Raw genomic sequence first — 9836 nt, 5'->3', positions numbered from 1 at the left:
TGCCATTAAGTGACATGACAGAGCGTGACGGTACATGCCAGAACATGCCATTAAGCGACATGACATAGCATGATGGTACATGCATTAAGCGACATGACGTAGCATGATGGAACATGCCAGAACATGCCATTAAGTGACATGACATAGCATGACGGAACATGCCATTAAGCGACATGATATAGCATGACGGAACATGCCATTAAGTGACATGATATAGCATGACAGAACATGCCAGAACATGCCATTAAGTGACATGACATAGCATGACGGAACATGCCAGAACATGCCATTAAGTGACATGACATAGCATGACGGAACATGCCATTAAGTGACATGATATAGCATGACGGAACATGCCATTAAGTGACATGACATAGCATGACGGAACATGCCATTAAGTGACATGACATAGCATGACGGAACATGCCATTAAGTGACATGACATAGCATGATGGTACATGCCATTAAGTGACATGACATAGCATGACGGAACATGCCATTAAGTGACATGACATAGCATGACGGAACATGCCATTAAGTGACATGACATAGCATGACGGAACATGCCATTAAGCGACATGATATAGCATGATGGTACATGCCATTAAGTGACATGACATAGCATGATGGCACATGCCAGAACATGCCATTAAGTGACATGACATAGCATGACGGAACATGCCATTAAGTGACATGACATAGCATGATGGTACATGCCATTAAGTGACATGACATAGCATGACGGAACATGCCAGAACATGCCATTAAGTGACATGACATAGCGTGACGGAACATGCCATTAAGTGACATGACATAGCATGACGGAACATGCCATTAAGTGACATGACAGCATGACGGAACATGCCATTAAGTGACATGACATAGCATGACGGAACATGCCATTAAGTGACATGACATAGCATGATGGTACATGCCATTAAGTGACATGACATAGCATGACGGAACATGCCATTAAGTGACATGACATAGCGTGACGGAACATGCCATTAAGTGACATGACATAGCATGACGGAACATGCCATTAAGTGACATGACATAGCATGACGGAACATGCCATTAAGTGACATGACATAGCATGATGGCACATGCCAGAACATGCCATTAAGTGACATGACATAGCATGACGGAACATGCCATTAAGTGACATGACATAGCATGACGGAACATGCCATTAAGTGACATGACATAGCATGACGGAACATGCCATTAAGTGACATGACATAGCATGACGGAACATGCCATTAAGTGACATGACATAGCATGATGGCACATGCCAGAACATGCCATTAAGTGACATGACATAGCATGACGGAACATGCCATTAAGTGACATGACATAGCATGACGGAACATGCCATTAAGTGACATGACATAGCATGACGGAACATGCCATTAAGTGACATGACATAGCATGACGGAACATGCCATTAAGTGACATGACATAGCATGACGGAACATGCCATTAAGTGACATGACATAGCATGACGGAACATGCCATTAAGCGACATGACACAGCGTTCAGTGAGTGTTGACAGTATGTATTGTGTCCATGTATTTCCTGTCATGTGACCGACGCCAGACGTCTCTGCCCTGTTTTCACAGCAAAGAACATCGTGTTGGCAGGTGTGAAGGTGAGTGAGATTTTAGACTGTGGCCCAAATTGCACCCTATTCCCCATAAGTCTCTGGTCACTAGTAGTTCACTATATAGGGAATAGGGCTCTGGTCACTAGTAGTTCACTATATAGGGAATAGGGCTCTGGTCACCAGTAGTTCACTATATAGGGAATAAGTCTCTGGTAACTAGTAGTTCACTATATAGGGAATAAGTCTCTGGTAACTAGTAGTTCACTATATAGGGAATAGGGCTCTGGTCACTAGTAGTTCACTATATAGGGAATAGGGTTCTGGTCACTAGTAGTTCACTATATAGGGAATAGGGCTCTGGTCACCAGTATTTCACTATATAGGGAATAGGGCTCTGGTCACTAGTAGTTCACTATATAGGGAATAGGGCTCTGGTCACTAGTAGTTCACTATATAGGGAATAGGGCTCTGGTCACCAGTAGTTCACTATATAGGGAATAGGGCTCTGGTCACTAGTAGTTCACTATATAGGGAATAGGGCTCTGGTCACTAGTAGTTCACTATATAGGGAATAGGGCTCTGGTCACTAGTAATTCATTATATAGGGCTCAGGTCACTAATAGTTCACTATACAGGGAATAGGGCTCTGGTCTATAGTAGTGCACTATATAGGGAATAGGGCTCTGGTCACTAGTAGTTCACTATATAGGGAATAGGGCTCTGGACACTAGTAGTTCACTATATAGGAATAGGGCTCTGGTCTATAGTAGTTCACTATATAGGGAATAGGGCTCTGGTCACTAGTAGTTCACTATATAGGGAATAGGGCTCTGGTCACCAGTAGTTCACTATATAGGGAATAGGGCTCTGGACACTAGTAGTTCACTATATAGGAATAGGGCTCTGGTCTATAGTAGTTCACTATATAGGGAATAGGGCTCTGGTCACTAGTAGTTCAGTTCTGTCTAGTGCACTATATATATAGGGAATAAGTCTCTGGTCACTAGTAGTTCACTATATAGGGAATAGGGCTCTGGTCACTAGTAGTTCACTATATAGGGAATAGGGCTCTGGTCACTAGTAGTTCACTATATAGGAATAGGGCTCTGGTCATAGTAGTTCACTATATAGGGAATAGGGCTCTGGTCACTAGTAGTTCACTATATAGGGAATAGGGCTCTGGTCACCAGTAGTTCACTATATAGGGAATAGGGCTCTGGTCTATAGTAGTTCACTATATAGGGAATAGGGCTCTGGTCTATAGTAGTTCACTATATAGGAATAGGGCTCTGGTCTATAGTAGTTCACTATATAGGGAATAGGGCTCTGGTCTATAGTAGTTCACTATATAGGGAATAGGGCTCTGGTCACTAGTAGTTCACTATATAGGAATAGGGCTCTGGTCTATAGTAGTTCACTATATAGGGAATAGGGCTCTGGTCTATAGTAGTCACTATAAAGGGAATAGGGCTCTGGTCTTAGTAGTTCACTATATAGGGAATAGGGCTCTGGTCACCAGTAGTTCACTATATAGGGAATAGGGCTCTGGTCACTAGTAGTTCACTATATAGGAATAGGGCTCTGGTCTATAGTAGTTCACTATATAGGGAATAGGGCTCTGGTCACTAGTAGTTCACTATATAGGGAATAGGGCTCTGGTCTATAGTAGTTCACTATATAGGGAATAGGGCTCTGGTCACTAGTAGTTCACTATATAGGAATAGGGCTCTGGTCACTAGTAGTTCACTATATAGGGAATAGGGCTCTGGTCTATAGTAGTTCACTATATAGGGAATAGGGCTCTGGTCTATAGTAGTTCACTATATAGGGAATAGGGCTCTGGTCATAGTAGTTCACTATATAGGGAATAGGGCTCTGGTCTATAGTAGTTCACTATATAGGAATAGGGCTCTGGTCACCAGTAGTTCACTATATAGGGAATAGGGCTCTGGTCTATAGTAGTTCACTATATAGGGAATAGGGCTCTGGTCACTAGTAGTTCACTATATAGGGAATAGGGCTCTGGTCTATAGTAGTTCACTATATAGGAATAGGGCTCTGGTCACTAGTAGTTCACTATATAGGGAATAGGGCTCTGGTCACTAGTAGTCCACTATATAGGAATAGGGCTCTGGTCTATAGTAGTTCACTATATAGGGAATAGGGCTCTGGTCTATAGTAGTTCACTATATAGGGAATAGGGCTCTGGTCTATAGTAGTTCACTATATAGGAATAGGGCTCTGGTCATAGTAGTTCACTATATAGGGAATAGGGCTCTGGTCTATAGTAGTTCACTATATAGGAATAGGGCTCTGGTCTATAGTAGTTCACTATATAGGGAATAGGGCTCTGGTCACTAGTAGTTCACTATATAGGGAATAGGGCTCTGGTCACTAGTAGTTCACTATATAGGGAATAGGGCTCTGGTCTATAGTAGTTCACTATATAGGGAATAGGGCTCTGGTCACTAGTAGTTCACTATATAGGAATAGGGCTCTGGTCTATAGTAGTTCACTATATAGGGAATAGGGCTCTGGTCACTAGTAGTTCACTATATAGGGAATAGGGCTCTGGTCACTAGTAGTTCACTATATAGGAATAGGTCACTAATAGTTCACTATACAGGGAATAGGGCTCTGGTCTATAGTAGTTCACTATATAGGAATAGGGCTCTGGTCACTAGTAGTTCCACTATATAGGGAATAGGGCTCTGGTCACTAGTAGTTCACTATATAGGGAATAGGGCTCTGGTCTATAGTAGTTCCACTATATAGGGAATAGGGCTCTGGTCACTAGAAGTTCACTATATAGGGAATAGGGCTCTGGTCTATAGTAGTTCCACTATATAGGGAATAGGGCTCTGGTCACTAGTAGTTCACTATATAGGGAATAGGGCTCTGGTCAATAGTAGTTCACTATATAGGGAATAGGGCTCTGGTCTATAGTAGTTCACTATATAGGGAATAGGGCTCTGGTCACTAGTAGTTCACTATATAGGGAATAGGGCCCTGGTCTATAGTAGTTCACTATATAGGGAATAGGGCTCTGGTCACTAGTAGTTCACTATATAGGGAATAGGGCTCTGGTCACTAGTAGTTCACTATATAGGGAATAGGGCTCTGGTCTATAGTAGTTCACTATATAGGGAATAGGGCTCTGGTCTATAGTAGTTCACTATATAGGGAATAGGGCTCTGGTCTATAGTAGTTCACTATATAGGGAATAGGGCTCTGGTCTATAGTAGTTCACTATATAGGGAATAGGGCTCTGGTCACCAGTAGTTCACTATATAGGGAATAGGGCTCTGGTCTATAGTAGTTCACTATATAGGGAATAGGGCTCTGGTCACTAGTAGTTCACTATATAGGAATAGGGCTCTGGTCTATAGTAGTTCACTATATAGGAATAGGGCTCTGGTCACTAGTAGTTCACTATATAGGGAATAGGGCTCTGGTCACTAGTAGTTCACTATAAAGGGAATAGGGCTCTGGTCTATAGTAGTTCACTATATAGGGAATAGGGCTCTGGTCTATAAGTAGTTCACTATATAGGGAATAGGGCTCTGGTCACTAGTAGTTCACTATATAGGGAATAGGTCTCTGGTCACTAGTAGTTCACTATATAGGGAATAGGGCTCTGGTCTATAGTAGTTCACTATATAGGAATAGGGCTCTGGTCACTAGTAGTTCACTATATAGGGAATAGGGCTCTGGTCTATAGTAGTTCACTATATAGGGAATAGGGCTCTGGTCACTAGTAGTTCACTATATAGGGAATAGGGCTCTGGTCACTAGTAGTTCACTATATAGGGAATAGGGCTCTGGTCTATAGTAGTTCACTATATAGGGAATAGGGCTCTGGTCTATAGTAGTTCACTATATAGGGAATAGGGCTCTGGTCTATAGTAGTTCACTATATAGGGAATAGGGCTCTGGTCTATAGTAGTTCACTATATAGGGAATAGGGCTCTGGTCACTAGTAGTTCACTATATAGGGAATAGGGCTCTGGTCTATAGTAGTTCACTATATAGGGAATAGGGCTCTGGTCACTAGTAGTTCACTATATAGGAATAGGGCTCTGGTCTATAGTAGTTCACTATATAGGGAATAGGGCTCTGGTCACTAGTAGTTCACTATATAGGGAATAGGGCTCTGGTCACTAGTAGTTCACTATAAAGGGAATAGGGCTCTGGTCTATAGTAGTTCACTATATAGGGAATAGGGCTCTGGTCTATAGTAGTTCACTATATAGGGAATAGGGCTCTGGTCTATAGTAGTTCACTATATAGGGAATAGGGCTCTGGTCTATAGTAGTTCACTATATAGGGAATAGGGCTCTGGTCTATAGTAGTTCACTATATAGGGAATAGGGCTCTGGTCACTAGTAGTTCACTATATAGGGAATAGGGCTCTGGTCACTAGTAGTCCACTATAAAGGGAATAGGGCTCTGGTCTATAGTAGTTCACTATATAGGAATAGGGCTCTGGTCTATAGTAGTTCACTATATAGGGAATAGGGCTCTGGTCTATAGTAGTTCACTATATAGGGAATAGGGCTCTGGTCTATAGTAGTTCACTATATAGGGAATAGGGCTCTGGTCTATAGTAGTTCACTATATAGGGAATAGGGCTCTGGTCTATAGTAGTGCACTATATAGGGAATAGGGCTCTGGTCACTAGTAGTTCACTATATAGGGAATAGGGCTCTGGTCACTAGTAGTTCACTATATAGGGAATAGGGCTCTGGTCTATAGTAGTTCACTATATAGGGAATAGGGCTCTGGTCTATAGTAGTTCACTATATAGGGAATAGGGCTCTGGTCACTAGTAGTTCACTATATAGGGAATAGGGCTCTGGTCACTAGTAGTTCACTATATAGGGAATAGGGCTCTGGTCTATAGTAGTTCACTATATAGGGAATAGGGCTCTGGTCTATAGTAGTTCACTATATAGGGAATAGGGCTCTGGTCTATAGTAGTTCACTATATAGGGAATAGGGCTCTGGTCTATAGTAGTTCACTATATAGGGAATAGGGCTCTGGTCACTAGTAGTTCACTATATAGGGAATAGGGCTCTGGTCTATAGTAGTTCACTATATAGGGAATAGGGCTCTGGTCACTAGTAGTTCACTATATAGGGAATAGGGCTCTGGTCACTAGTAGTTCACTATATAGGGAATAGGGCTCTGGTCACTAGTAGTTCACTATATAGGGAATAGGGCTCTGGTCACTAGTAGTTCACTATATAGGGAATAGGGCTCTGGTCTATAGTAGTTCACTATATAGGGAATAGGGCTCTGGTCTATAGTAGTTCACTATATAGGGAATAGGGCTCTGGTCACTAGTAGTTCACTATATAGGGAATAGGGCTCTGGTCACCAGTAGTTCACTATATAGGGAATAGGGCTCTGGTCACTAGTAGTTCACTATATAGGGAATAGGGCTCTGGTCTATAGTAGTTCACTATATAGGGAATAGGGCTCTGGTCACTAGTAGTTCACTATATAGGGAATAGGGCTCTGGTCACTAGTAGTCCACTATATAGGGAATAGGGCTCTGGTCACTAGTAGTCCACTATATAGGGAATAGGGCTCTGGTCACTAGTAGTCCACTATATAGGGAATAGGGCTCTGGTCACTAGTAGTTCACTATATAGGGAATAGGGCTCTGGTCACTAGTAGTTCACTATATAGGGAATAGGGCTCTGGTCACTAGTAGTTCACTATATAGGGAATAGGGCTCTGGTCACTAGTAGTTCACTATATAGGGAATAGGGCTCTGGTCACTAGTAGTTCACTATATAGGGAATAGGGCTCTGGTCACTAGTAGTTCACTATAAAGGGAATAGGGCTCTGGTCACTAGTAGTTCACTATAAAGGGAATAGGGCTCTGGTCACTAGTAGTTCACTATAAAGGGAATAGGGCTCTGGTCACTAGTAGTTCACTATAAAGGGAATAGGGCTCTGGTCACTAGTAGTTCACTATAAAGGGAATAGGGCTCTGGTCACTAGTAGTTCACTATAAAGGGAATAGGGCTCTGGTCACTAGTAGTTCACTATATAGGGAATAGGGCTCTGGTCACTAGTAGTTCACTATATAGGGAATAGGGCTCTGGTCACTAGTAGTTCACTATATAGGGAATAGGGCTCTGGTCACTAGTAGTTCACTATATAGGGAATAGGGCTCTGGTCACTAGTAGTTCACTATATAGGGAATAGGGCTCTGGTCACTAGTAGTTCACTATATAGGGAACTATATAGGGCTCTGGTCACTAGTAGTTACTATATAGGGAATAGGGCTCTGGTCACTAGTAGTTCACTATATAGGGAATAGGGCTCTGGTCACTAGTAGTTCACTATATAGGGAATAGGGCTCTGGTCACTAGTAGTTCACTATATAGGAATAGGGCTCTGGTCTATAGTAGTTCACTATATAGGAATAGGGCTCTGGTCACTAGTAGTTCACTATATAGGGAATAGGGCTCCTGGTCTATAGTAGTTCACTATATAGGGAATAGGGCTCTGGTCACTAGTAGTTCACTATATAGGGAATAGGGCTCTGGTCACTAGTAGTTCACTATATAGGGAATAGGGCTCTGGTCACTAGTAGTTCACTATATAGGGAATAGGGCTCTGGTCACTAGTAGTTCACTATATAGGGAATAGGGCTCTGGTCACTAGTAGTTCACTATATAGGGAATAGGGCTCTGGTCTATAGTAGTTCACTATATAGGAATAGGGCTCTGGTCACTAGTAGTTCACTATATAGGGAATAGGGCTCTGGTCTATAGTAGTTCACTATATAGGGAATAGGGCTCTGGTCACTAGTAGTTCACTATATAGGGAATAGGGCTCTGGTCACTAGTAGTTCACTATATAGGGAATAGGGCTCTGGTCACTAGTAGTTCACTATATAGGGAATAGGGCTCTGGTCACTAGTAGTTCACTATATAGGGAATAGGGCTCTGGTCAATAGTAGTTCACTATATAGGGAATAGGGCTCTGGTCACTAGTAGTTCACTATATAGGGAATAGGGCTCTGGTCTATAGTAGTTCACTATATAGGGAATAGGGCTCTGGTCAATAGTAGTTCACTATATAGGGAATAGGGCTCTGGTCTATAGTAGTTCACTATATAGGGAATAGGGCTCTGGTCAATAGTAGTTCACTATATAGGGAATAGGGCTCTGGTCACTAGTAGTTCACTATATAGGGAATAGGGCTCTGGTCAATAGTAGTTCACTATATAGGGAATAGGGCTCTGGTCAATAGTAGTTCACTATATAGGGAATAGGGCTCTGGTCACTAGTAGTTCACTATATAGGGAATAGGGCTCTGGTCACTAGTAGTTCACTATATAGGGAATAGGGCTCTGGTCTATAGTAGTTCACTATATAGGGAATAGGGCTCTGGTCTATAGTAGTTCACTATATAGGGAATAGGGCTCTGGTCTATAGTAGTTCACTATATAGGGAATAGGGCTCTGGTCTATAGTAGTTCACTATATAGGGAATAGGGCTCTGGTCTATAGTAGTTCACTATATAGGGAATAGGGCTCTGGTCACTAGTAGTTCACTATATAGGGAATAGGGCTCTGGTCACTAGTAGTTCACTATATAGGGAATAGGGCTCTGGTCACTAGTAGTTCACTATATAGGGAATAGGGCTCTGGTCACTAGTAGTTCACTATATAGGGAATAGGGCTCTGGTCACTAGTAGTTCACTATATAGGGAATAGGGCTCTGGTCTATAGTAGTTCACTATATAGGGAATAGGGCTCTGGTCACTAGTAGTTCACTATATAGGGAATAGGGCTCTGGTCTATAGTAGTCCACTATATAGGGAATAGGGCTCTGGTCACTAGTAGTCCACTATATAGGGATTAGGGCTCTGGTCACTAGTAGTTCACTATATAGGGAATAGGGCTCTGGTCACTAGTAGTTCACTATATAGGGAATAGGGCTCTGGTCACTAGTAGTTCACTATATAGGGAATAGGGCTCTGGTCACTAGTAGTTCACTATATAGGGAATAGGGCTCTGGTCTATAGTAGTCCACTATATAGGGAATAGGGCTCTGGTCACTAGTAGTCCACTATATAGGGAATAGGGCTCTGGTCTATAGTAGTTCACTATATAGGGAATAGGGCTCTGGTCACTAGTAGTTCACTATATAGGGAATAGGGCTCTGGTCACTAGTAGTTCACTATATAGGGAATAGGGCTCTGGTC

General features: G+C 42.3%; 1 protein-coding gene across 1 annotated transcript in view; it reads left to right on the top strand.

Annotated features, from left to right (window-relative positions):
• Window positions 1–1599: 1599 nt before the first annotated feature.
• LOC127919913 (ubiquitin-like modifier-activating enzyme 6) overlaps window positions 1600–9836 on the top strand; it is a gene marked incomplete at its 5' end in the record, with an annotated part of 77221 nt that continues 68984 nt past the window's right edge. The window contains 1 exon segment of the mRNA XM_052503744.1: window positions 1600–1651. Coding sequence (XP_052359704.1) covers window positions 1600–1651 — 52 coding nt within the window.

Source organism: Oncorhynchus keta, unplaced genomic scaffold (genome assembly GCF_023373465.1).
Source record: "Oncorhynchus keta strain PuntledgeMale-10-30-2019 unplaced genomic scaffold, Oket_V2 Un_contig_17849_pilon_pilon, whole genome shotgun sequence".
Taxonomy (NCBI): Eukaryota; Metazoa; Chordata; class Actinopteri; order Salmoniformes; family Salmonidae; genus Oncorhynchus; species Oncorhynchus keta.
This window is presented reverse-complemented; position numbering and strand designations above follow the sequence as displayed.